A 26,846-nucleotide genomic window follows, 5' to 3' on the forward strand; every position below is an offset into this window, starting at 1 on the left:
TGTATCAGTACTGGTTCTACTGTAACAAATGTAACCATACTAAAGCAAGCTTTTACTAGAAGAAATTTACAAAGTATACAGGAACTTTTACTATCATCTCAATTTTTCTCTTCTTTTAAAAGCCTTAATTGTTTTAAATTTATATCATATTTAGCTTTATTATTTGCCATGGAATGACTTTAATAGTATCATGCATAATTTTATTTAAATATTTACTGATAATTTAGATGATACATCCTTCGACAGGCTAGGTCACTCAAATACAGACTACATAGGCCTAAAGCCATTTCTGACCATTTCCCCTTCCTTTACAGCACAGTTTTTAGTCACTAAATCCTGTTAACCATTCCTTCAACATATCTATATAATTCTGTTTCTCTTAAAAAAAAAAAAAAGCCTTCTTAGATTATATTAGTTGCTGCAAACTTGAAATATCATAGAAAAGCATAAAGAAAAAGTATCCAGAGATAACCACTATTATATCCCGCTGTGCTACATATAAGCAGGATGACTTTGGATAAGTTATCTGATCTCTCTGTGTCTCAGTTTCCTCAAGTAGAAAAATCTGGGAACCACACTAAGTCTGTCATTAAACACCAGCAAAATTTTAAAAGTAGTTACTTAAACAGATGACTTACATGTCTGCACTTAAACTCCACTGGCCTATACAGGCAACAGCAATTGGATACTTCAGAGACTTGTTCAGAATCTCCAAACCGTCCTCAAGCTTGATCCTGGTCTACGTTTGATGTGATCTCCTCTCCCCACTAGAAATCTTGGTTTGGTGACCTCTAATGCTTATATTTTCTTTTAAAACCTCATTACTTTTGTTATACTGTCTGGTTGTAAAATCTCTTATTATGAAAACCAGTGTACTGAAAACTTGATTCGGGATTAAAAACGAATTTTAAGTTAAAAAAAACTTCTACAACTTGTATATAATTAAATGAATAAATACTGACTAAAACTATTTTAAAACTACAAAAAAATGTACTAATAAGTAAATTCAGAGTTTTGAAGATGTGAGCAGATTTTATCTGCAAAAACATGGTATTAGTACTTCTTGTATTTTGACACAGTTCATTCAATGAGTTCTGGGTTCCCAATTCTAGCCATTTAAATTATACCTCCTTACAAGATCAGAGGAATTTAAGGTGCTATTTTCTGCTACAATCACTCATTTTTGGAGACTTAAAGACCACCATAGTGGTGTTTCACTATTGATACAAGTTTCTCCAAAGTAACCTTCATCAAAACAGAGGACCAGGGGAGCTGGGCTGTTGGGAGATGGAAAGTCATGCCACTTTGAAAAAAGCATGGTTCAAGTCTGGAACTGGCTCCAGTGAATGGTGTATTTCAAACACTTGGATAAAGCAGTCAGTGATAAAGCAATCACTGATGCTAGGTGGCTCTGTGTCAGGAAAGGCTTTCATTAAGAAAATTTCTGATGAGCAACAAACTTACTGTGTCTTAAACCATCTCTCTTAAGACAGGATTTTGCTTCTGTGTCCTAATTTTTATCAAAAGCATCACTTTTTTCTTCAGTCTTTGGTTCTTTCCTTTCCTTTTCGATCTGTTACCAAATCCTATAGCTTTCTTTCCCATATTTAGACCTGTACCTCACTGCTACAGCTATTATATATATATTTTGCTCACACAGCATGCGGGATCTTTAGTTTCCACTAGGGATCAAACCTATATGCCCTGCAGTGGAAGCAGTGGAATCTTAACCACTGGACTGCGAGGCAAGTCCAAGTCCTTACAGCTATTACTGTAATTTTGGCCATCACTATGTACTAAACTATTAATATTACAAAGGCATCTTAACTGTCTTTCCTCTCCTCAAATCACTGTCTTCTTCGTATCACTTTTAATATTAAAGACACTCCAAAGTCTTCCCAATATCCAAGATTAATGCCTTCGTCTCAGTTTTCAAAGTCTATCTATCATTAAATTCCTCATCCCCTATAGAGATTGATTTGCCTCTTCCAATAACATTTACTGTGCACATTCCTTCATGATATTCTCTCCTCCAAAACTACCAAATCTCTACTCAAATGGCAAATTTCATCTCTTTTATGAAACTTTAATTCCAGGCAACATTATTTATCCTTCAGTTTTAAGAACTGTAGTATGTATTAGCATTTGATTATATTTAACCTAAAATTATGAATACTTCCCAAGTTATTCATAACCGGTTCTTGCATCTAAATCTTGTCTTCTCAACAAGAATAAGCAAAAGCCACATAGATGTCTTTTATCAGTAATAAAGTCAGTTTATTTTCTATAATTTAGACTGTAATATTTTCATAATAATCTTTCAATATAACTCTTTAAGAAAAAATGGCTAGGAGATTGATAATTAACTTCATTATTACAAATAGCTATGCTGAATTTTAAAAAGGGATAGGAGCCATTCCACTCCTAACAGAGCAAAACACCCTGAATACTTCCTGATGGATACCATAGTATTTTTTAAATGTCTTTAAAATATATACATGTCAATTAAGAAAACACACTGGTATAATATATAGTGACAATAATTATAAATCTGAATCTGAACATAAAACTTGACTGTCAACTGTTCTGCATGTGTGCATGTTAAGTTGCTTCAGTCATGTCCAATTCTGTGCGACCCCATGACTGTAGCCCACCAGGCTCCTCTGTCCATGGGATTCTCCAGGCAAGAATACTGGAGTGGGTTGCTGTGTCATCCTTTAGGGGATCTTCCTGACCCAGCATTGAACCCACGTCTCTTACGTCTCCTGCACTAGCAGCCAGGTTCTTTATCACGAGCGCCACCTGGGAAGCCCCATCAACTGTTCTAATAACTTCTATATTACTTCATATTACTGCCATCTGGTGGTGACATATTTAAAAATCATAGTGCTCCAAACCAGAATTTTGAAGATTAAAACAGACCCAATCTCATACAAATACGTTCTAAAGACCATTTGAAGTTCCCTTGGCTAACCTATACATGATGAACTTTACTGAAATACCTACTGCATGTGTTCATCTATTTAAATTGTATTATTTCAGGTATATACTTCTGATTTTCTGTAACTGATCAATTTCTGAAATCTTAGGACTACTTTGTTGAAATTCCAAACACAGCACTAAAAGTCAGCACTGGCTGAGCACCTACACTTAATCCACAAAGAAACAATATCAGAAGTAGCTATGTTTCCCCCATGTTACATATGTAGAAAAGGTGAATGGTTTAACACTCATTGGTAACCATCTTCTCCTCATTTGAATTCCCCAAAGTACGTTAATGCAGGATATATCCATAATTAAGCATTTGATTATATGATAGTCTTTAGAGGAATTGATTTCTATCCATATTTATACATTCTCTAGCCATTAAGGTTGTAAGTTGCTGCTCTAGGGGCCATTTAAGTCTCAATTTAATACAGATCTCTCCCTTTACTGAATAATAGTACTTTAGGAGACTTGCCTCTACTGAATTTGGCACTTTCATACTTCTCTTTCAAGCCTGTGCGTTTCTATTATTAAGACATCTAAATAAGAAATAGCAAGTTAGCTATTAAAGTTGGACTCTTAAGAATTCTACAAGTAACCTACTGGACTACCCACAATGTTTTTGATTAGGCAGCTTTCAGAGTAGGCTCAAGCCACCCCTATAAGTATTTCGATGGCCTCAAACCTCAACTATGCCTTCCTTCTCACATCCCAGAATTATCTTTAGCAATAAAGAATGGGCGAAATATTAAGAAATCAAATATACACTTGAGTCTAATTATGAAACGGATAACAATCTTCCAAGAGGCCAGAGTTGAGCATTCGTAACTGGGAGACAGAATGATTTTCTTTACAAGACACTATTTGGTTAGTACTTACTTGATCTGTTCAGCTGATCCTCCAGAAGTTGCATTTGTGATAGCCCAAGCAGCTTCTTTCCTTGTCCGAAACTCAGCAGTTTGTAATATACTAATGAGGGCTGGGAAAATGTTGGCATCTATCACAGTCTGAAATTAAAGAAAAAAAATTAAAGAAAAGGAAATTACAAGAGTTGTAAAAATGTTCATGATGCTACTTATAACTTTTCAGCTACCTTTACTAATGTCGCCCGTCCCCTATTAAAGATACACCAGAAGGAGTTAACTCCTCATTATCCCAAACTTTTTGACTATACTTAATTACACTAACATCCTCCCTGGAGTTTGTGACCCTGTAATCTCCTAGTTTTCTCTTCTACAGGGGTTCTTTTCTCTTCTATTGTTCTCTCTTATTCCATTCACAATAACAAATTTTAAAGGTTCAATTCTCTGTTCCTCTGCCATTCTACTTTCTTTCATAGCATCCACTCTCACATGTGTGTTCTACAGCTCCGGTCCCCATTTCTCACTGGAATCCCAGTCCAAGGTGGCTGAGGGCTCAGTGTACATCTGCTATCCACCTTAAACATATCATCTGCTCTATCAGGTCTTTTTTCAAACCTCTCTAGTTCAAAAGGCTGTTTTGTTTTTATTTATTCATTCTAAATTCAATCAGTCACCAAATCTCCCTTACATTCTCAATTCAGAACACCCTAAATTCATCTTTTCCTTTAGCACTGCCACTATTTTACTCCAAGCCACAACCTCCCACCCAGATTACCAGAAGAGCCCTTTGTTAGACAGAGTACTTTTATTCAGTCCCTCTCATATACTAAGGAGAAGGCAATGGCACTCCACTCCAGTACTCTTGCCTGGAGAATCCCATGGACGGAGGAGCCTGGTAGGCTGAAGCCCATGGGGTCATGAAGAGTCAGACATGACTGAGCAACTTCACTTTCACTTTTCACTTTCATGCACTGGAGAAGGAAATGGCAACCCACTCCAGTGTTCTTGCCTGGAGAATCCCAGGGACGGGAGAGCCTGGTGGGCTGCCGTCTATGGGGTCGCACAGAGTCGGACACGACTGAAGCGACTTAGCAGCAGCAGCATATACTAAAGTAGTCTTCCTCAAATTGCTTTCTTCATGTTTCTCCTCAGTTCAAGAACCTAAAATGGGTTATCATTTCCTTTATCAAAAAACTGAGGAATTCTACATGAGAACTTGATGGTAGCAGACAATAAACTACAGCTAAAAACATGCTATAAATTGCCATAGCTATAAATCTCAGTCCCTTACAGCCTTCTGGGGGATGACTAACAATGTTTTCCTGGTCAAGAACTCTTTCTATTGTACCACTGAAGGAAATCAGTAAAGTTTAGTGGAAAGATGCTTCATCTTGGCTCTGTCATTTACTGAAGGTATCTGTGAGCAAATCATTTTATATCTCTGAGCCTCAGTTTCATCTTTAATCAAGAATGTTGGATTAGATGACCTCTACAATTCTACTCAGCTCAAAGTCTATGGTACATCTGTTCTACCTTGTTGTTTCAGCCTTTCTCATGGTCTATCCTGAAACATTTGGCCCACTGTATCTCAGTTGGGTCACTCTCCCACTAATATAAGAACAAAAATCAAGGGCAGATAACTATTTAGAGAAAACTAGGTCCCCAAAGAGTAGTGAAAAACTGAAGCAATCTAACACGAGTCCATTAAAAAATAAATATTAAAAAATAAATAAATGTTTACTTGGCAAGAGTAAAAATCCAATCTACTTAGCATAAAGTCCATCAAAACATTTTGAAAATACAAGATACTACGTCTCAGATCTTGGCAAATAATCAAATATTTAAGGCAAAGAGAAAAAGCCAAAGCCTAAGTGTAGGTTTCAAAAGACTTAACCTCTATAATGCAATAAAAAAACTAAGTAGTAGACTGAATAAGATAGCACTGGAAATTAGTGGTCTCCAAGGCAATAATGAAAAAAAAAAAAAATATATATATATATATATACACACACACACACAAATATACACTTTAAATGCTGTCTGAAAAAACCCTTAAATAGTAAAAAATATAGAATAAAGAAGCGTGATATGAGATTACCTGGATCTGTGCTCTATTTCCAGCTGTGATATTAGATATTGTCCAACACGCCTCCTTTTTGATAGACTCCTTTGGGCTACTCAGCAAATGCAACAAACTCTGCAGAGCTGAGCAATTCAAAATTACCTAAAGGAAAAGTTTGAAAAGGTTACTTATTGTATTGATCCAAACAGAAGTAAATCTCTAACTCACATACTTTATTTTAGGAAAATACAGGCAAAAGAAAAATAATCTCTCCTTGAAATTTTAGACTTAACTTTATATATGTAAAAAAGTATTCACTGCTAATAAAAATTCATTTCTAAGATTATCAAAGCAATTTCATTATATATACTCACAACTGCTAAGCATAATATATATACAGCACGCTGTGCCTTATTCACTTTACTATGCCTATAGCATATTAAATATCTTCCCAGTAAATGGCCAGAAATTAATAAGTGGTCTCAGAAATCAATATATACTTAGTTAAGAATACCAGGTGCTTTACAGGATACAAAGATTGAAAATACATGCCCCCAACTATTAAACAGCTTACAAAGGTGAAGAAAGTAAGACAAATATAAGTGAACAAGGGAATCTACTCTACCGGAAACTAAAATCATAAAGTTATAATGATTAAAATGATATGTGACAGGCTCAAGAATCAATCATCAAAGAAAAGTGAAAGTTGCTCAGTCCTGTCCAACTCTTTGTGACCCCACGGACTATACAGTCCATGGAATTCTCTAGGCCAGAATACTGAAGTAGGTAGCCTTTCCCTTCTTCAGGGGATCTTCCCAACCCAGGGATCGAACCCACATCTCCCGCACTGTAGGTGGATTCTTTACCAGTTGAGCCACAAGGGAAGCCCCTAAAGAAGAGAACAACATATCTAGTCTAGAAACAAATGCAAGTATTTATCAAGAATTAAGTATATATACTTTTTTCTTCAATAAAGGATTAACTGACTAGTAGTCTTATTTAATAGATGGTTCTAGTGAAGAAAAACTAAAGAACCTCTTGATGAAGATCAAAGAGGAGAGTGAAAAAAACTGGCTTAAAACTCAACATGCAAAAACCTAAGATAATGACATCTGGTCCTATCACTTCATGGTAAATAGATGGGGAAAATGTGGAAATTGCCAGATTTCATTTTCTTGGGTTCCAAAATCAATGCAGACGGTGACTGCAGCCACAAAATTAAAAGACATTTGCTCCTTGGAAGAATAGCTATGACAAACCTAGACAGCGTATTTAAAACCAGAGATATCACTTTGCCAACAAAGGTCCATATAGTCAAAGCCATAGTTTTTCCAGTAGTCATGTATGGATGTGAGAGTTGGACCATAAAGAAGGCTAAGCGCCAAAGAACTGACACTTTGAAACTGGTGTTGGAGAAGACTTGAGACTCCCTTGGACTGCAAGAAGATGAAACCAGTCAATCCTAAAGGAAATCAATCCTGAATATCCACTGGAAAGTCTGATGCTAAATGTGAAGCTCCAATACTTTGGCCACCTGATGCGAAGAGCTGACTCACTGGAAAAGACACTGATGCTGGGAAAGACTGAGGGCAAGAGGAGAAGAGGGTGAAAGAGGATGAGATGGTTGGATGGCATCACTGACTCAATGGACATGAGTTTGAGCAAACTCAGGGAGATAGTAAAGGACAGAGAAGCCTGGTATGCTGCAATTCATGGGGTCACAAAAAGTTGGACATGACTTAAGTGACAGACTGAACAACAAGGACAACTAGAATAAGGGGTAACTAGTTGAAAAACATTTTTAAATCAATCCTTAACCCCAAACAGTTACTAAAATAAATTTGCAACCTATTTAAAGAGTAAATATAAAAAAGAAACCATAAAGCAGAAGTAAGTATTAATATAAATTAGCCAGTTAACAGCTTGTTTGGAGGACAGTGAAGGACTTTATAAGCAATAAAACAGTAGAAGAAATTATAGGGGAAAAATTAAAATTTTACCAAATAGAAATTTTTGTATGTCAAGAAATTCATGAAAATTAAAATGCACAGCAATGTGAAAAAGCATTTGCAACAGAAAAGGTTGCTGTCTTTAGTATGTAAACTGATAAGAGAAACTACAATTTTAATAGCAAATTACCTCACAAAGAAATGAAAATTAAAATGAAGCCAATTTTTGCCCATTAACTCAAAAAGTAACAAAACTTGTAGTTTAACAAGTACCGTCATTCCAAATAACAGTATAAAAAAGTCACAAAGCAATATGTTAAATGCTGATGTGGTGTGGAAAATAAGTATGTCAGAAGTTAAAGAATTACTTGAGAAAGAGTAGTAAGAAAAAAAAAGACTTCATGGGAGGGGGTGGGAGGAAACACTTTGAAACACAGATAGAATTTTATAAGCAAAGAGGGAGGATACAGCATATGGAAGGATTAGAAATGAAATCTGATAGGCTACCACAAAGTACTGAATTAAGAAAACATCAGTGAAACTATTAAGGAAAGGTTCTGTACCCAAAAAATTAACAGGAGGCTAGAAAGAAGAATGAAACTAAAACACTGCAGTGCAAACTCCTAAGTCTTTCAAGGTTTTTTATCTCATAGCCATTAAAGCTCAATGTTTCTAGGAGGAAAATATTGTGAACAGTTATTTTAGAAAAGATTAAGCAGTTATTAGGAAGAATACCAGAGAAGGCAATGGCACCCCACTCGTGTTCGTGCCTGGAGAATCCCAGGGACGAGGGAACCTGGTGGGCTGCCGTCTATGGGGTTGCACAGAGTCGGACACGACTGAAGTGACTTAGCAGCAGCAGCAGCAGGAAGAATACACCGAGAGGGGTAAATGCCTGAGAGAGCAGGAGGATAAATACGGTAGGTATAGCAACAACCACTGTATGAGAGAAAACAGGGCCCAAACTAAGGTAATCAGGTGTGGACCTAGAAACGATGAAGGGACTTGCCTGGGGGCGCAGTGGGTAAGATTCTGCCTGCAATGATGCAGGGGATATGAGTTTGATTCCTGGTTGGGAAGATTCTATATGCCACAAAGGCTGTGCACAACTATTGAGCCCAGGCTCTAGAGCCTGCATGCTGCAATCACTGAAGCCTGCATGTTCTAGGGCCCATGAGCTGCAACCTACTGAGCCTGTATGTCACAACTACTGAAGCCTACACACCTAGAGCCTGTGCTCCACAACGAGAGAAACCACTGCAATGAGAAGCCCTCACACCAAAATGAAGAGCAGCCCGTGCGCTCCAACTAGGGAAAGACCACACAAAGCAACAAAGACCCAGCACAGCCAAAATTCAATAAAAACTCAAGAACCCATAAGACCTGCTGACTTGCTATCAAAAAAAAGTATGAGAGATGGAGACACCAAACATGACTGCAAAGTTTCAAGAGTGGGTGAATAAATCATACCATTAATTGAAGTGGGAAAAATCAAAACTTGGAACTCACTTTGTGGGTGAGAAGATAAAGTGAGACAGGTACTGGAAACATGTTACTGGAACTTGAGAGAGATCAGAACTATATATAGATTCAGAACTTCATTTATTAGGTAAATATTTTTTGAGTCTCTATACACTGTGCCTGGGACAATTATAGAAGAACAAAAGTGAACAAGATTGACACAGTTCCACTTCTATAAGCTTACAATCTAGCAGACAGTTATACAGTGGTAAGTGCTATGACAGATGAAACAAAGGAGGGAGCACCTAATTTAAGAGTTAGCTTCTCAGAGAAAATTAATAGCAAGACTTGAAGAATGACAAGACATTAATGGCAGAGTGCGAGTTTGTGTGAGGGGCTGGTCAGAGCAGGGAAGGGGGATGGAGACATATATTCCATGCCAAGGGAAGCAAGCTCTGTGTTAAATCTCAGAATCCGGGTGTGTCACAGCTATTTCACAGGAATAAACACGACATGGCAAAAGCATAGAGCATGGCATGGGAAGGGGTAGACAAACTTTTTTTCAATAGCAAATAAACTGATATGGTTTTAAAATTCAGAAAATAAAAAGGACTATATAGTTTTAAGCTTCCTTTCCATTCCTATACCCCAGCTAACCACAGAGACAACCATGTTATTAGCTTCCTATGTGTGCTTCCTGAGAAATTTTATGCAATTACAAACACACATATATTGTTTTTTTTCTCCTCTCCACCACTCTTACACAAATAGTAATGTATGCTACACACTATTCTGTGTCTCGTTTTCCTTTTTGAACAACAGAACCTGAAAAACATTCTGTGTATTAAAACATGCTTAATAGGTTCTTCATTCTGTTGCATAGCATTTCATTTTACAGGTGCCAGACTTTAAAGGATCTTAGAACACTATCCAAGAACAATCGGGGGCTATAAAAAGATTTTAAGAAAATGACATGATCAAATTTGCATGTTACAAGCATCCTTCTAGTGACATGGGAATAGTACAGTAAGAAATGTGTGAACTAAGCACTGCAAGGAATAAGTAGAGATGACCATCATTAGTGACTGATAAGAAAGATGGAAGAAAGGCAGTAACCAAACTAACGTCCGGGTTTTTGGCTTGGGTGACCGCTGGGGTCATTCACCAAGACAGGAACGTAAATAAGCAGAGGGCCAGATATACCAGGAAAAACAACAGTTCCTCTGTGGACAGAATCATTTTAAAGTAAATGTTAAGAGCTGGAAGACAACTGAGAACAAAGTCTCCTTAATTTTATAGAGTAGAAAAGTAAAGACATTAAATGCCTTGCTGAAAGTCAGAGCTGGTTAAGAAAGAGCTAAAGCTGAAACCTAATCCCCTACAGAGGATAATCCCATAAAGAGAAAAGAACAGGTAAAGGAGCTTGCTAAAGAAAAACAAATGGTCAATGAGGCAGGAGACCCAAAATACTTCAACATCACAGAAGCCTAGGAAGATAATTTTAAAGATGATGCCAATGCATCTGAGGGATCAAGAATAAAAATAGCTAGAAGAATCCACCATGAGTGACGTATCTTGATATAGAAGTTGAGTGGATTAGAGGATCACATTATGAACTGGGAGGGAAGATCCTCCTCACTTAGGAAACTTACCATGTACAGAAAGGAGGAAGCTACCAGGGAAGAGGAGATGAAGCTGAAAGAAAGGATGCTACTGGAAACTTCTGATGCTCACAGGAATCCCTTCAAATAGAAGTAGTGAGAAATAAATCTAACCAAAAGGATAAGTTGCACTACTGTGTGTGGCCAGTCCCTCAGTTGTATCTGATTCTTTGTGACCCCAAGGAGCCCACCAGGCTCCTCAGGAACCCAAGACTGCTACAAGCAGTAGATCAAGACAGAGATACAAGTAGTGAAGGTTTTGAAAGTAGCTGCCAAAGCTAACATTTAACAAACATTAATGAAACAAAGTATCAATTCTCCCCAATAATAGGGAGTTAAAAATACTGTAACAGAAACATACTGGGAGGTGGGGGGGGGGGGGGGGTAGTGGTCAATGTGCTATTTTGGAAGGAAAAAAAGTTACCATTTATTCATACCTGTGTCTGAACATCATCTCCTGTGACAATGTTTCCAACAGCCCGCAAAGCAGGAGAAACCACTTTATAATCATTATGCCTGCAACCATAAAAAGAAAAGATGTCTTATATCACAGTAAAAGATGTCTTATATCACAGTAACATCTGTAAATTCCTTTCCTTAGAGCTAAAACCCAAGAGATACGTGATAGGATCTTGAACCAGAAAGGTACAAGGAACCCTATCAAGATGAGGAAATGTTTTTGGTGTACCCAAGAAGGACTGTCTTTCCCTTATTTAATATTTTTGGATAAAAGCTACAAATCTTTTCTAAAAACCTTTCCCAAGTATTTCATCACCTAGAGTCCAACTTTTCCCTCTCATTCTTTAAAACAGGTTTCATTTCCTCTTGGTTTCCATGGTTGCTGAGATAATAGCAACAGTAACATTTATATACCACTTTTTAAAGTTTTACAAATTATTTCATTTTCACAGAAATAAAAACATGTCAACAGTTGAACTACCTTGAAAATGAGTCAGGCTCCATACTTCAAATACTAAACTCTTTCTACTAAACTTCTGCTAACTTGGTGGTCTGAAAACCCCCTCCAAAATCTTTTACATATCTGAGGACAGATATTAAGTTTTGACTTCAGGCTAAATAAGTTAATATCCTTTAACTTTCCTTAAATATCTTTTCTCTCCTGTTTAATGAGATTGATCACTCTTCTCAAAACTATGCCAGTTTCTTCACATTTAAGATCTGATGACCAACAAGAAATAGTAAAAATATATAGTAAAAGTGATTAAAGAGTACAAAAGATTACTTCCCAGATTCTGAATGCTGTACTTCTGACTCCTCCAGCATTACACTGCTTTTAATACACAAAAGCATTATGCTACTGATCTGTACCCAGTCTGTGGCCAGCTATCATCCCAGAGTTTTATACTCTATATATTATACTATCTAATCCATTCGATGTGTCATCTTTGGGACAATGTTTCCTTCCATCTACTTTGTACTTACTCCAATAAATTTCACATGGCTTGTAATTATACTATTTCCCCATTATGTTATCACTCTAACTTTTTCTTCAATAGTTATTTTCTAAAAATTTGATTAATACAGTCTCAAATTAGTTATGCCATCAGTATATCTTCTACTTCATAAATGAAAGGGATCCAAAGAGATACAGCAAAATAAAATTCAAAGTCTGACACTAGTCTAGGTTAAGCTTTAAAGAGCTTAGACTAAGTGAGCCTAGACTACATGAGACAAAAGATAAGTTTGCCATCCAGTGGTTTGTCTCAGAATACTAAGTATGAGCTAGAATTAAATAGATCAGAGTTTTCCAAAAGTTTTTGCTGAAGGGCTGCTTACACAGAAGAGTGAGAGGCTCTTTATAACCCTCAAAACAAAAAAACAAACATTTAATGTGAATATAACAAAGTAACAAAGGACAGTAGCCCAAAGCACAACAAATCAGTATAATACATTAATATTTGAGTATCAGCAACTAGAACACTAGTAGGAGAGACAAAAGAACACACTTTCTTAAAGATATCTTACATCAACAGCTCCACAAGTCTCCTACATACTCCTGCATCAATGACTGCTTGAATTTTATCATTGGGTCCATCTGATAGATATGAGAGGGCCCAGCAGGCATCAGCCAGTACATCAGTGTCACTGACAAACAGCAACCAAGAAAGCACATTCAGACAGGGGGAAACCTGTAAAGGAAAGGTGACACGATTATGAAATTCAATAAAATAAAAGCAAGTGAGAAGTGGGGATCCAGAAAGCAACCAGGCACACACCTGGTGACTTCTGTAGTGATTAATCCTTCTAGAGATGGCGTAATAAGTGGCCAAATGACATTTCCACCTTGCAGTTTATTTTGATGAAATAGTCAATGCCCAAGGAAAACAATTTCAAAGAGCAAAGTTTAATATATACCAATTCTAAGGGTGGGATTCCTTATCAAAATACTCTCTGTGGATCACAGATAAAGTAATTTCCCTAAGTGCTAAAGCTAGGAAATTCTACATTTTAGATACTTTGTTATGAACAAAAAATGCCACATTTAAGGTTAGTTCAGAGCTTTCTACAGGCAGTGAAGATTTATTCCAAATTCAAACAAAAACAAAGACCTAGTTTTCTAGAAACAAAATTCTAACATTTTAGTTTATCAAAAATCATTCTATTCACATTAACATTGGTTGCTACACTCTTTTAACTGTACTTTTTCTGCCAATTTCCCACAAGCATAATCCTTACCTTTGCAAATTCTGGAGGCGGACTTTTCCCTCTACAGAGATTAGACAAAGCCCATACTGCATTCCGGGTCATAGTCAGGCGGTTCTGCTTTGAAAATAACCTATAAGCATAATGATGCAATTGGTAAATGATATAATGGGCATCAATTCTCTGATAGCATATGATAAATATTTAACCACTTAAGGCTATTGATAGACAGATGTCTTCAAATAGCTCTTCTCCAGAACAATAAAGTTTAATTCTAACACAAAGAACTCAGAATACTGGCACTTCTTTTTACACACCTGAATAAGAGAGAGTGCCCAAGGAAATGAGCTCAACAAGTTAGTAAGAAAATATTTGTAATGAAAAGCAACACTAGGAAATCCAAAATGATTTCCAAAGATGCACTTGTTTCTGAGGAACTTCCCATATTTTTATTACCCACAAAAAAGAAAGAAACTTACTGCAGAAGAGGGGGAAGAATATTGCAGTCTAAAACATAGTCCCTGCACATGGTACTATCTCCAGCAATGTTGCCAAGAGCCCAGACTGCCTGTGAAAGAATTATTCATTAATGACAGGCTGCAGAGTTTAATCTTTTCATAGTTCTTTCAAAAAAGATGCAAACATACTACAAAAACTCTTTACAAAATAATACAGTAGCTAATCAACATATTGTACATGGACATTAACTATTAACACCTCTAAGATCACTCATCAGGGAGTCAAATGCAACTGTTATGGGACTGGTAGAAGATCAGTAATATTAAAAGTATACATGTGAATATACTCATGGTAGTGAAGTCATTAAAGAAGAGGTACCAGTTCTTATATATATTCTTTACGTTAGGGGGTCTTATCCTTAAGTAACACTCCATTGCAGCCCTTGGAACATGGCAGAGATCCAAATGGTTTACTCAGCTGATTTAAAATGTATTTTAAGCTTGCTTACAAAAGAAAACAGTGAGCCAAGAAATTAAGAGCAATAAAAATGCAGAAAACTTGACTCAATTTTGGGAGGTGGATATACTAGCAATCTTGACTGTAATCTTTCATGGGTACACACATATGTTAGAACTTACAAATTATACACTTTAACCATATGCAGTTTACTGTAGGTTGATTATACCTTAATAAAATTGTAGAATAAAATCGTACTCATTTAGTAACAATTTGTATTTATGAGTTTGACAAAGTTTGCAGTAATTAAAAATGCATTTTTTCTAAGTGATTTTCTGCACAAAAGTAACAAAGACTTGCTACTTCAATCAACACCAAAGAGTATTACAAAAAAAAAAAAAAAAAGTTAACTGCTTACATGGTCTTAAATGTATAAGACTGCAAGAATTTCAGGGTTGGAATAGAAAAACGGTTATGTTTCTAGGAGAAATTCTGCCTATATTCACTATGAAACGTCCTATTTAGATTCAGTTTAGATTTCTGGAACACTCCATGTGAGAACCATGGACTGTCGTATCCAAGTGGTAACACTAAGACTCTTGAATATAAGACTCAGAAAAACTGTATTCTTTAACCTGCTTCTCTTTACTTGTTTCATCTTTTACCTGTTCCTGGACATCTTCAAACTCTGAGCTGAGCAACTCTATGAAGATAGGCACAGCTCCTGCCTGAATCACAATCCGGGTCTGAAGAGAATTTCCTGAAGCAATATTTGTCAGTACCCAAGCTGATTCAAACTATAAAGATAAAAATAATTTTATTATCTTAGTAGAATTTAATAGGTTGTTTACTTACAACAATAAGGTTTTCTTTAAAAAAAAAAGAACTGTTTTCTATGCATGAAGAAAGAATCTGAGATCATTATTTGAATATAATCTATCAGGTAAATACTATATTAATTTAATAGAAGAATTCCCAAAGAAATAACCTTCATCAGGAACTCTGGGTGTCTAAAATTTCAGATTAAGGCAGAGCTGACATGAGACCATAAGAAGAATGAGGGAGTGTTTGGTACCATACTGTATTTTTCAAAAGGGTTAAGAAAGAATATATGCATTAATTTACTTATCACACAGGATATCTCTTAAAGGAATCATAATAAACTGTAAATATTTGCTACTTACATAGAGAGGTCTAGGTGAATCAGAAACAAGTACAGGAAGGATAAACACTTATTAGAGTAAAACCTTTATGTAACCTTTAGCCTTAAACCATGTTTATTATCTAATAAAAAAATTTAAATAATTTCTATAAAATAGGAAAAGTGAAATGGGGAAACAATACTAGTGTAAAATGTATAAAATATAGGCAGAGTGAAAAAGGCAGAAGACAATTTAAATGATTAAGCAGACCAAAAGGAATTAACAGGTATACAACTAACAGAAATGGCAGCTTTAGACCATAAGAGATTCCAATAAATGAGCAGCCTTCAAACCAAGGCACAGAGGTAAGACTTTTTTAAAAACATCATTCCTAAAGGTTAATAAACTGGTAAACAAAAGGTATGAAGGAAATTATGGCCAACAAAAAATACAGCACATTATTAATTGTACACATCTCTATGGTACCTTGACTCATAGATGAAATCCAAGAATGGACTCCTAAAATCCAAGAATGAATTCTCAAAATCCTATTTAGAGTTCTTAATTAAACTTCAGCTTTACTTCCTTCTCCAGTTCTGTCTCCTATTTAATATTCTTTAACGAAGCATACATGTGGGGGCAAAAAAATTTAGAGATATGCCACTTGAATGAGAATCTCAATTTAAAAATCATCAAAAAATGGAGCTGTGATTCTTAAGCTTTTGGGTCTACTGAAAGGTAGCTGTCATATAGAAAAATAAATCAATCACTTGGGGTATAGAAAAATGAAAGAAACAGGAAAGCAATTTGATTAGCGCAGTCCAAAGATACATGAATGAATGACAGTAAATTCATAGCAGAAGACACTTAAAGAAGGGGATATTCAAAGAAAACCTATAAATGTGAAATACAGAAGTGAAATAAAGTGGTCTGATAGCCAGTTAGGACACTGATATTACAGCAGCAGGGAGGCCAGACTAGGAGCACCACAGTTAAAGGGACTTTTTTTTGCATGATAACTCCTTACTATAATCTCACTCGCTAGTAAAGTAATGCTCAAAATTCTCCAAGCCAGGCTTCAGCAATACGTGAACCGTGAACTTCCAGATGTTCAAGCTGGTTTTAGAAAAGGCAGAGGAACCAGAGATCAAATTGCCAACATCCACTGGATCATCAAAAAACAAGAAAGTTCCAGAAAAACATCTCTTTCTGCTTTATTGACTATGCCAAAGCCTTTGACTGTGTGGATCACAACAAACTGTGGAAAATTCTGAAAGAGATGGGAATACCAGACCACCTGACTTGCCTCTTGAGAAACCTGTATGCAGGTCAGGAAGCAACAGTTAGAACTGGACATGAACAACAGACTGGTTCCAAATAGGAAAAGGAGTACATCAAGGCTGTATATTGTCACCCTGCTTATTTAACTTTTATGCAGAGTACATCATGAGAAACACTGGGCTGGAGGAAGCACAAGCTGGAATCAAGACTGCCGGGAGAAATATCAATAACCTCCGATTTGCAGATGACACCACCCTTATGGCAGAAAGTGAAGAAGAACTAAAGAGCCTCTTGGTTAAAGTGAAAGAGGAGAGTGAAACAGTTGGCTTAAAGCTCAACATTCAGAAAACTAAGATCATGGCATCTGGTCCCATCACTTCATGGCAAATAGATGGGGAAACAGTGGAAACAGTGGCTGACTTTATTTTTTTGGGCCTCAAAATCACTGCAGATGGTGACTGTAGCCATGAAATTAAAAGACGCTTACTCCTTGGAAGGAAAGTTATGACCAACCTAGACAGCATATTAAAAAACAGAGATATTACTTTGCCAACAAAGGTCCGTTTAGTCAAGGCTATGATTTTTCCAGTGGTCATGTATGTATGTGAGAGTTGGACTATGAAGAAAACTGAGCATGAAGAATTGATGCTTTTGAACTGTGGTGTTGGAGAAGACTCTTGAGAGTCCCTTGGACTGCAAGGAGATCCAACCAGTCCATCCTAAAGGAGATCAGTCCTGGGTGTTCATTGGTAGGACTGATGTTGAAGCTGAAACTCCAAAACTCTGGCCACCTGATGCGAAGAGCTGACTCATTTGAAAAGACCCTGATGCTGGGAAAGACTGAGGGCAGGAGGAGAAGGGGAAGACAGAGGATGAGATGGTTGGATGGCATCACTGACTCAATGGACATGTGTTTGGGTGGACTCCGGGAGTTGGTGGTGGACAGGGAGGCCTGGTGTGCTGCAGTTCATGGGGTCGCAAAGAGTCGGACACAACTGAGCGACTGAACTGAACTGGTAAGTTCAGGAGACTTTGAAACACTGCATATAACAAAATAAAAACTCATATTAAATCACCTCTGTAATTAAATTACTACCCAAACCAATGTTCTAGCCATTTTCAATCTGTCTGAGTTGAAACCTGACATTTATACAGGCCTTTATATTTTAAAAGGATTATTCACATACTCTTAGCTGTTCCGTACAACAACCCAGCCAGAGATGCCTTGGCTTTCTAGTTTATTAATGAGGAAACTATCAGCAAAATATCCAATGATCACTAATGATTTGAGTAATGTAAGTTGAAACTATTAAGACAGATAGTAGTAGGCTTATGGACCAAATCAGTTTCCTCTCTGAAACACACCTGTAATAATGACAAGAGCCTTTCAATTGCTTGTGGTTTTGGTATCAAGGGCAAGTAATTTCAATTAATGACATGCCAGATTATTTAGGAAAATTGAAAGGAACACAGTTCACCTACAAGGTAGTTTCTTTTGCTTACTAGGAAAATTAACTAGTTTAAGAGAGACATTTGAAGTGAGTACAAAAGCAAACTCTCCTACAAGAAGGAAGGCTCCAAGTTCAACAGAGTCGTCAGCATCTGAGAGCAAGTCAAAAAAATGAAAACTCTGAGGAAAAGCAACCTGTAAAAAATGAATAAAATCAGCACAGACAGCAATCTATATCAAAGAGAGAAAAGGTTTGCAATGAGATTTTGATGCAAAAGAAATGGTAACAACAACCTGAGTAAATAAACAATATATTAAAGAGTTATCAGGGCTTCCCTGGAGGCTCAGTGGTAAAGAATCTGCCTGCAATGCAGGAGATGAGGGTTCAATCCCTGGCTTGAGAAAATCCCCTGAAGAAGGGTATGGCAACCCACTCCAGTATTCTTACTGGAAAATTTCATGGACAGAGGAGCCTGGTGGGCTACAGTCCATAGGGTCACAAAGAGTCAGACGTGACTGAAACAACTGAATACAACACACACAGAGTTATCAATGAGAAGAAATCAGAATACTAATTGCTCCCAGAATTCAAACTGCTGTTTGATGAGGTTTAGCACCAAAGGTCTCCCAGAGAAAGAATTCTAGATGCCAATGAAGTGAATAAAATGGAGAAAAAAAAAATTAGAGTGATAATGATTAGTAAAATGGAGAATAAGCAAATAATAGCCAGAACATGAATGGAAGAAAATTGGAAATTAGGACTTTTCAACAAAAGAATGTACCAGAGTTGTGTTTATTACTAAGAAGTACATAATGATTATAACCTGAATCCAAAGAAGAGTCAAAGACTCTCTTGGTGAGAATGGAAATCAGAAAGTAATTTTGCCATTACTGGAGACAGAAGGAGATGAATAACTATAACCAGAAAGCCATTGAAAACCAAATCATATTCATGGATTAATGAGGCATTAAAATACACACACACACACACACACACACAAATGGTGAAGATTACTGTGATGTTTACCTTGTAAAAACTTATCAAGCTCTGTTTGTACAATTTTCTACACCAATGTGTATGTGTGACATCTATGTATGTATGTAAGAGACAGAAACAGAAAAAGAGAGAAAGGGAGGGACAGGCTGAGAACTCCCCATGAGTTAAACTCCTATTAAAGTGTTCCAGGAAGCAACTTTCTTCTTGTGTTTACATGTATTTAATATGTAAGTATGTTTTTAAAAAACTGGGTGAACTTTGAACTATGTTTCTCTTTCACTGGGTATTACAGTCATTACTTTTTGAGTGCGGTGAATGTTTCAGCCTCAGGTCCCAGACTAGATTCTAACACGAGAGTTGATAACAAAAACAACTGCATAAAGTTATACAGAAATGGCCAGAAAAGGTAATCTAAGTAAGTAACCATGCAACTCAAGAAAAACTCAGCAACATGATGAAATGAAAAAAATCCAAGAAATGGTACCATCAGAAGTAATACCCAAAATAACTATAATCTTTACTCCTCTTTGTTGTTCTAAACTACTATATTCTTAGTGTTCTAAGAATGGCATCATGCGAGGAAACAACCTGTCATGCAGCTGTGACTGCTTACAAATTGTAATTCCACTTATTTTTCACTGTCCAGAAATTTCTAAATAAGCCTACAACTGAAATCTGAAGGGCACACTGAAGATTTGGTATGTTCTCTCTTTCCCTTCTCAATCTCTACCTTTTGGTGCCCAGTTCCTTAAATAAGGAAAATGAGAATCCAAAACTGAAGTACTTCTGACCTCCTATCAAGTTTCCCACTCCAGGTTGAAGTACGCCTGGCTCCCTTTCTCCATTTGGATCAGGACTCTGTTGCTGGCCACTTTGCCGGTTCCACTCTGGTTCCTAGCAAATGCCAGGCTCACCTGGAGAGCAAGTGAAAAGAGAGGCTCACATCAGAAAAATAAACCCAGATATCAAACTCTGGAGAGAACAGTGCCTGAGTCATCTGAGCAACCTTTCAAGATAGGTAGAGGGCTCAATGAAGATGGGAAAAACATAGGAGGATGAAGGCTTACTGCAGTTTATCACATTAAGCTTGTAGTGTTAACAAGAAAGGTAGAAATGGGAAAACTAATTTAACTCAAATTTACAACTTTAAGAGGAATATCTGTTTAATGACTGGAACTAAAAGGCAATTTACTTATAGTCTAGCTATTCTTGTAAGTTTCTCTAAGAAGGTTTGGGAATACATCTCAGCACTGCAAAGGATAGTACAAAAATGTTGGATCTGGACTCAAAAATGCAAACAAAGTGGGTCCAGGGAATACACCATGAGGCAGACCAATCTCATGTCAAGGGCTCAAGTATTCTGAGACCCACATGTTACCAAGCTTGAGAATGCTGTTAGTTAAATAGCATAGTCTGCTTCCAAAGTCCTAGATTCCATCCATGATCATCTCATTTGAGGGCAAGTGAGTATTTAGGTAGCACTGCCAAAAGCAGGCATTTTTATCACCTTGGTTTGCAACACCCCATTGGTTTGGGGATGAGGAAAGCCAGAAAGACAGTAAAGAGACCCTTCACTAGGATTCACAATTCTCTGTATATGGAATGAAGGGATTACATTTGTCCAAGGATTTATTAGTGAGTTAAGCTATCATGACTATGTATTATTACTCTCTTTCTGGAAGAGAAATGACAAACATCTCATTCCAAAAGACACACTATTCAAATTTCCAATATGCAGGTAGGAGTATCAGTGACAACTCACATCCTAGTGCTCTCCAAGGAGACAGAGGAAGGAGTACTCTCCAAGCTTCCCAGAGTATGCCTAATTATTTGACCATGAAACCTCTTGGAATATATTTATTCCTCCTGCTTTTGGGGTAGTCAAGATTACCCATTAGTCACACTGGAGAAAGAATACTATGTTAAATGTACACAGAAGAAAATCTGAGGATGATGACAGGTTTGTTTTCTCTCTCAGTCTTTGGACTGCTAAGGTGAAAATCATGAGGTGGTCACTTCCAGAGGAATCATTTCTTCATCTTTCAGCTTAATAAATAGTCTGTACAAGGGAGGAATCTGAGAATTTTGATACAAGCAAATTAAAGATTTCTGAAGGCTTTTATCTTCAGATATGTTAAGATACAAACTCCAGGATTACAGAATCAAAATGATGTAGAATTTACAAGTGTTAGCTAGGAGATGGAATTGTCCGAGAGAATATACTGCGCTCTTTAGAGAGGACTGGAGAGGGTAGGAATGGGGAAAGATCCAATTCTCTGACATTTTTCATCTTAGGACTAGATGTACCACCTTCCTTTAATGAATCCATTAAGGAACTGGACCTCTTCAACCATCTACTAAAAACCAAGTCCAAGAGTAAATTTAGGATCTCCAAATTACTCTTGCTGTCAGGGATAGAAAAGAAACATATTTTCACATAAACAAAATGGTAATTTTCCCTACCTCCCTCTTCCTATAAAGCTTTTCAAATGATAAACTGCAGTAAGGCTCTTCATTTGGTCCCTGTGGTTCTCTTGACAGGTTGCTTAGGGGCTCAGGCTTAGGACTGATCTCTGCAGTGTTGGCTGTCTGGATTTCCTTTTTTTTCCTGAGAAAAGTCCTCTTTCTTTGCTCTCTAGGTGAACCTGATTATTTTCCATGTGTATGGTGATCCTGGCCTTACATGGGGATCAGAATTACAATCCAGGAGGCAGCTAGCAAAACAGAATCTTAATTCAAATGAACTTGGGAATTAGTAAGTGTCAAACTGGAGAAGAAAACTGATGGGACACTGAAGTACTCTACCTTTTCTGGATTTCTTGTTTTTCCTCTGGAAGGAACTCATCACCGCAACAAAGAGTAAAAGAAAGACAAAGATGGGATGGGAAGAAAGGAGAGAAAATATCAAGACAAAGCATCAAGCTTATGAATTCTCAATAGTGCTCTGGACAGTAAGGAACCTGGGGAGAGGAGCTATTACTTATTAAAAAACACCCCAGTCCTTACTGCAGCCTTAGAGTAAGGCAAAGGTAATTAAACAAGAGGGTGAAAGTTATCTTTATGATTAACTTGTTATTAGCAAGTATCTACTTGGAAAAATAAGCCATTTTGTAATCTGCATGGGACCTAACTGATCTTTAGAGTTGCAGAATCCTTCTAAAAGGTTTGAGTCCCTCAGAAAAGATCCTATAAGTGAGAATTTAGGAATCACATAAATTTGTTAAAGAATAACACAGAAATTGATTCAGCTAATTACTACAAGGAAGTCTAGCTACTGAAAGATTACCAGTTTACTTAAGATCTGACTATTCAGAAACAATATAGTATTTTTAAATTTATAGCTAACTTCCAAGATGCGAGTCAGTTCATGGTTCTTTTACTGTAAAAATTATCTAACACCAAAGTTATAGAATTTTCTCTTGGAATTCCTATACAACAGTACTGACAGAGTAAATTAACACAGGAGAAGGCACCCAGATTCCCAAAAAGGCTACGTTCTTGTCAACTCTTTTGGGGTGAGCGGGGGAGAAGATTAATTAGAACCAGGTTTGGGAATCAGTGAGTCTCTGATCTAGCCCATGTTACAAAGCCCCAAAAAAGCCAACAAGTATAATCTAAAAATCCTTCAAAACCAAATTTTACAGAGTCCATATTAGGTCCTTAATAGGTCGTCCTCTACTGCAAACAATTCCCTACCAGCTAAGTATGATCCATAGTCATCATAAAATATAATCTTTTACATGAGTAAAAATGACAAGAATTTTAAACAGTAAAACCAAGGACCTGGATGTTTACAAGGAATGAAAGCAGCTTGCAATGGGTTGTCAAGAACATCACTATCAAAAAATTAATCCTTCAACTAGATTAAAATAAGTAACAGATCTGTATACAAAACATAACTTTGCAATGGAAATTAAAATATGAGGCAAGAAATGAAAATGGTCCGCACCTGCAGTGTACAATTCTCTTTTCGTTTGAGGAACTCCACAAACCTGGCCACTACTCCTGGTGTGCTGATGACTTCATCAATAGGAGGATTAGGTTCTGTCTCCCCATAAAATAAAAGAAGAAAAACAATCCTTTGATTTCAAGTCAAGGACTTTATAAAGCTCAAACTTACTTCATAATAGCCCTCCCTCAATTTAAGCATCTCTTTCATGCTGGAAATCTAAAAAAGAAAAAGAAAATGTAAAATTGAGTTTGGTCACTCTGAAACTAGGGTTGCTTAAAAGATTTCAAACTAAGGGATGCCTTAACATGAAATGATGGGCAGAATTCCTAAAAATTAAAAATTACTGCCTCTATTATTTTAGAAAACTTAGAAAGTAGGGGGAAAACATCAAAAGACAACCACTGTTAAGTCTTTTTTTTTTTTTTAATATAAAGTGTCTTAAGAAACTGGATTAGGAGATTCTGATTTTACAGGATCTAATTTTACAGCTGTAGTGATAAATAGGTGCCAGCAAAAATAAGAATGACTTGCCAAATTAATCTCATTTTCATTTATGACAACAGAGTATCTTATAAATAAAGTCAGTCAACAGAAATGTATTGGGTAAATAGATAAGAAATGTCCTAAACAATTAGCATTGTAATTTCAGCAAGAGATCTGACGAAGTTTTTGATGACATTCATGTAGCTCTGCAAGAAGCTGGATGACAGCACTACTAGGGACTCTCAGCCAAGTCAATGGACTCACTGGAAAGAGATGACTAATGGTTCAATGTTAATTTGGAGCAAGCTCTAATGACATATCCTCTGCCTGGTTCAACATTTTTATCAACCATTCATATAAACACAACAAATAAATTTGATGATTACAATAAAAATGAAGTCATTAATATGCTAGATTACAGAAACAACATATAGAAAGAACAATAAGCCAACAATAAGCTGGCAATAAAACAACAGGGGTAAAGTAACATTCATATTTTAAAGCAATTTAAAAAATTCACATGGCTACATAGACAAAACCTAAAAACAGTTCATAAAGGAAAGTACTAGGGAGTATGCTACTGCTGCTAAGCCACTTCAGTCGTGTCCAATTCTGTGCGACCCCATAGACGGCAGCCCACGAGGCTCCCCCGTCCCTGGGATTCTCCAGGCAAGAACACTGGAGTGGGTTGCCATTTCCTTCTCCAATGCATGAAAGTGAAAAGTGAAAGTGAAGCCGCTCAGTCGTGTCCGACTCTTAGCGACCCCATGGGCTGCAGCCTACCAGGCTCCTCCGTCCATGGAATTTTCCAGGCAAGGGTACTGGAGTGGAGTGCCATTGCCTTCTCTACTAGGGAGTATAGACTGTTGAAAAGACAATGAAACATTACTATGCCATGGCCACCAAAATAAATGATGCTAGCCTGAAGTACATTATTGGAATATATAGTTTCAAGACCAGGAAGACAATCTCCCACACACTTTAGAGTAATAAGAATGTAATAAGTATCATATTCGAATTATCACATTTTAAGAATGGCTGGCAAACCAGAATACAGGCAGGGAAGTAGCAATGTGGCAAAAGGCCTTAGAAAACCACACTGTCTGAGAAAATCATTTCAGCATGCTGAAAAGAGGTAAGACATTTTTAGAAGGGGGTGGGGGGGAGGGAGGTATTTTTACAGGTTGCTGTGCACAAAACAATTATCTTTTTCCATGGTGCTACGTTTTCATTCTAGTTATCTTCAAGAGATATATTAATTTATCACTAATGATTCCAAATAACCATAACCTACTATTGGGGGTCAGGAAGGAAGGCCAACTATTTTAAGTATTTACTATCAATATTTCCATATGGCTTAGAGTTCCAGAGTTCTTACGTGCTCAGAAGACAAGAAGTATCACATCTCATCCTACTCTAATTATACCAAAAAAAAAAAAAAAAAAAAAAAGGCAGTTATCCTGTCCACTAATAAATCCATACTTAAATCAGCAATAAACTGCTAACATTAAAATCAATAATCACTACTCTTCCAAGTGATACTTTAAGTTTTTCTTAAAAAAGAGTGCAGTTTCTCATTTTAAATTAACATGAAATGTTGCTACTCTTATTACTTTAAGATCTTTTATAAAATGCCTCAGATATGAAAATAATGCCACCTTCTGGTACTGGTAAGATCACACAAATAAAAAAAGAAATTAAAAAACTAGCCATGGCTCATAGTATACATGTCTATAAGCATCCTTTTATTCTGTTGATAGACATACTCCAAAGCAAGCTATCTATGTGTAAAAAATAGATTATGGGAAAGTAATATTCTGTACATAAATGAAAAATACTTAACATATTCAGAACTCACCTTTTGAAAGCAGTTTTCTGAATTTCTGTGTTGCTGAAAGCTGTTGCTCTGGGCTATTGGAAAATATCATTTCAATCATGTCAGAAGTAATAACACCACCCTGGAATCACAAACAAAAAGCATATATAATAAAATTTTAACTTAAATTCAAAGGAAAACAAAGATAAGTGGCCAAGTTACTGAGTTACACATAGGTAGCATAATCTTTGCATGTATAAATGCATGAGATGATTAATAATACAATGAAGCCAAAAATCTTTGTCTATCATTAAAAAACTCACAACTGTTGAGAAAGTAACCTTAATAGTAAACACTAAGATAAGGCATTTATTCTTCTTCCTCTCCTGCTCAACACATGGCTGGCTGTTCCTTGCATTCAGATTAAATGTTAAGTTCTAAAACAAGGCTTTTCCTGGCCTCCAAATCTAAAGCAGCTCCTCTCTCTCTACCACATCATTCCGCTTTAATCCTATGCCCAGCTCTTTTCACTATCATTCTTCTTAGTTACCTGTTTATTGCTTAGGTCCCCCAGTATTCTATAAGCTTCATGAAAGCCAAACACCCTATCTTACCACTTTATCCCTGATGGCTGGCATACTGTAGATGCTCAACAAATATTTACTGAATGAATACAGAGTAGTCTTGTATAAATCACAGATTCTAGCCACTACCAAATTCAACAGCTGACTCTTAAAGTTTCTGTTGTCTTGCTTTATAAAAACCTTTCACTTTCCCACTAGTCTCTTGCTTTTTTAGTGCTTTCCTAAAACCCATCCTCAGCATTAGTAAACTTATTTCTCAGGATCACTTGTCACAATGAAATAAAGTTCTTATCATTTCATGAAAGGTAATAATAAGATAAATAGAGGAAAACTGCACTAAGTTGTAAATGCTAGATGGTTGGTAAGCAATATCTAACACTTAAGAATAATGAATAAAGGATAAAAATGGTAGAGACCTAATAGATATTGAAGAGATCAAGAAGAGATGGAAAGAATACACTGAAGAACTGTATAAAAAAGATCTTAATGAAACAGATTACTACAATGGTGTGATTAGTTACCCAGAGCCAGACATTCTGAAATGCAAAGTCAAGTGGGCCTTAAGAAGCACTGCTGTTAAT

At 36.6% G+C, this 26,846-nt stretch overlaps 2 protein-coding genes across 3 annotated transcripts in view; both read right to left on the reverse strand.

Annotated features, from left to right (window-relative positions):
* Nucleotides 1-26,846, reverse strand: part of MIX23 (mitochondrial matrix import factor 23) — a 263,993-nt gene that overhangs the window by 82,040 nt on the left and 155,107 nt on the right. The window lies entirely within an intron of this gene.
* KPNA1 (karyopherin subunit alpha 1) overlaps nucleotides 1-26,846 on the reverse strand; it is a 70,122-nt gene that overhangs the window by 5,308 nt on the left and 37,968 nt on the right. The window contains exons 4-12 of the mRNA XM_055568386.1: nucleotides 25,724-25,823; nucleotides 23,380-23,474; nucleotides 15,226-15,357; nucleotides 14,125-14,213; nucleotides 13,679-13,778; nucleotides 12,968-13,131; nucleotides 11,419-11,497; nucleotides 5,947-6,072; nucleotides 3,865-3,992 (exon numbers count right to left, since the gene is read on the reverse strand). Coding sequence (XP_055424361.1) covers nucleotides 3,865-3,992; nucleotides 5,947-6,072; nucleotides 11,419-11,497; nucleotides 12,968-13,131; nucleotides 13,679-13,778; nucleotides 14,125-14,213; nucleotides 15,226-15,357; nucleotides 23,380-23,474; nucleotides 25,724-25,823 — 1,013 coding nt within the window. The remainder of the gene's footprint in view (nucleotides 1-3,864; nucleotides 3,993-5,946; nucleotides 6,073-11,418; nucleotides 11,498-12,967; nucleotides 13,132-13,678; nucleotides 13,779-14,124; nucleotides 14,214-15,225; nucleotides 15,358-23,379; nucleotides 23,475-25,723; nucleotides 25,824-26,846) is intronic.

The sequence above is a fragment of the Bubalus kerabau genome, chromosome 2 (assembly GCF_029407905.1).
Source record: "Bubalus kerabau isolate K-KA32 ecotype Philippines breed swamp buffalo chromosome 2, PCC_UOA_SB_1v2, whole genome shotgun sequence".
NCBI classification, from domain to species: Eukaryota; Metazoa; Chordata; class Mammalia; order Artiodactyla; family Bovidae; genus Bubalus; species Bubalus kerabau.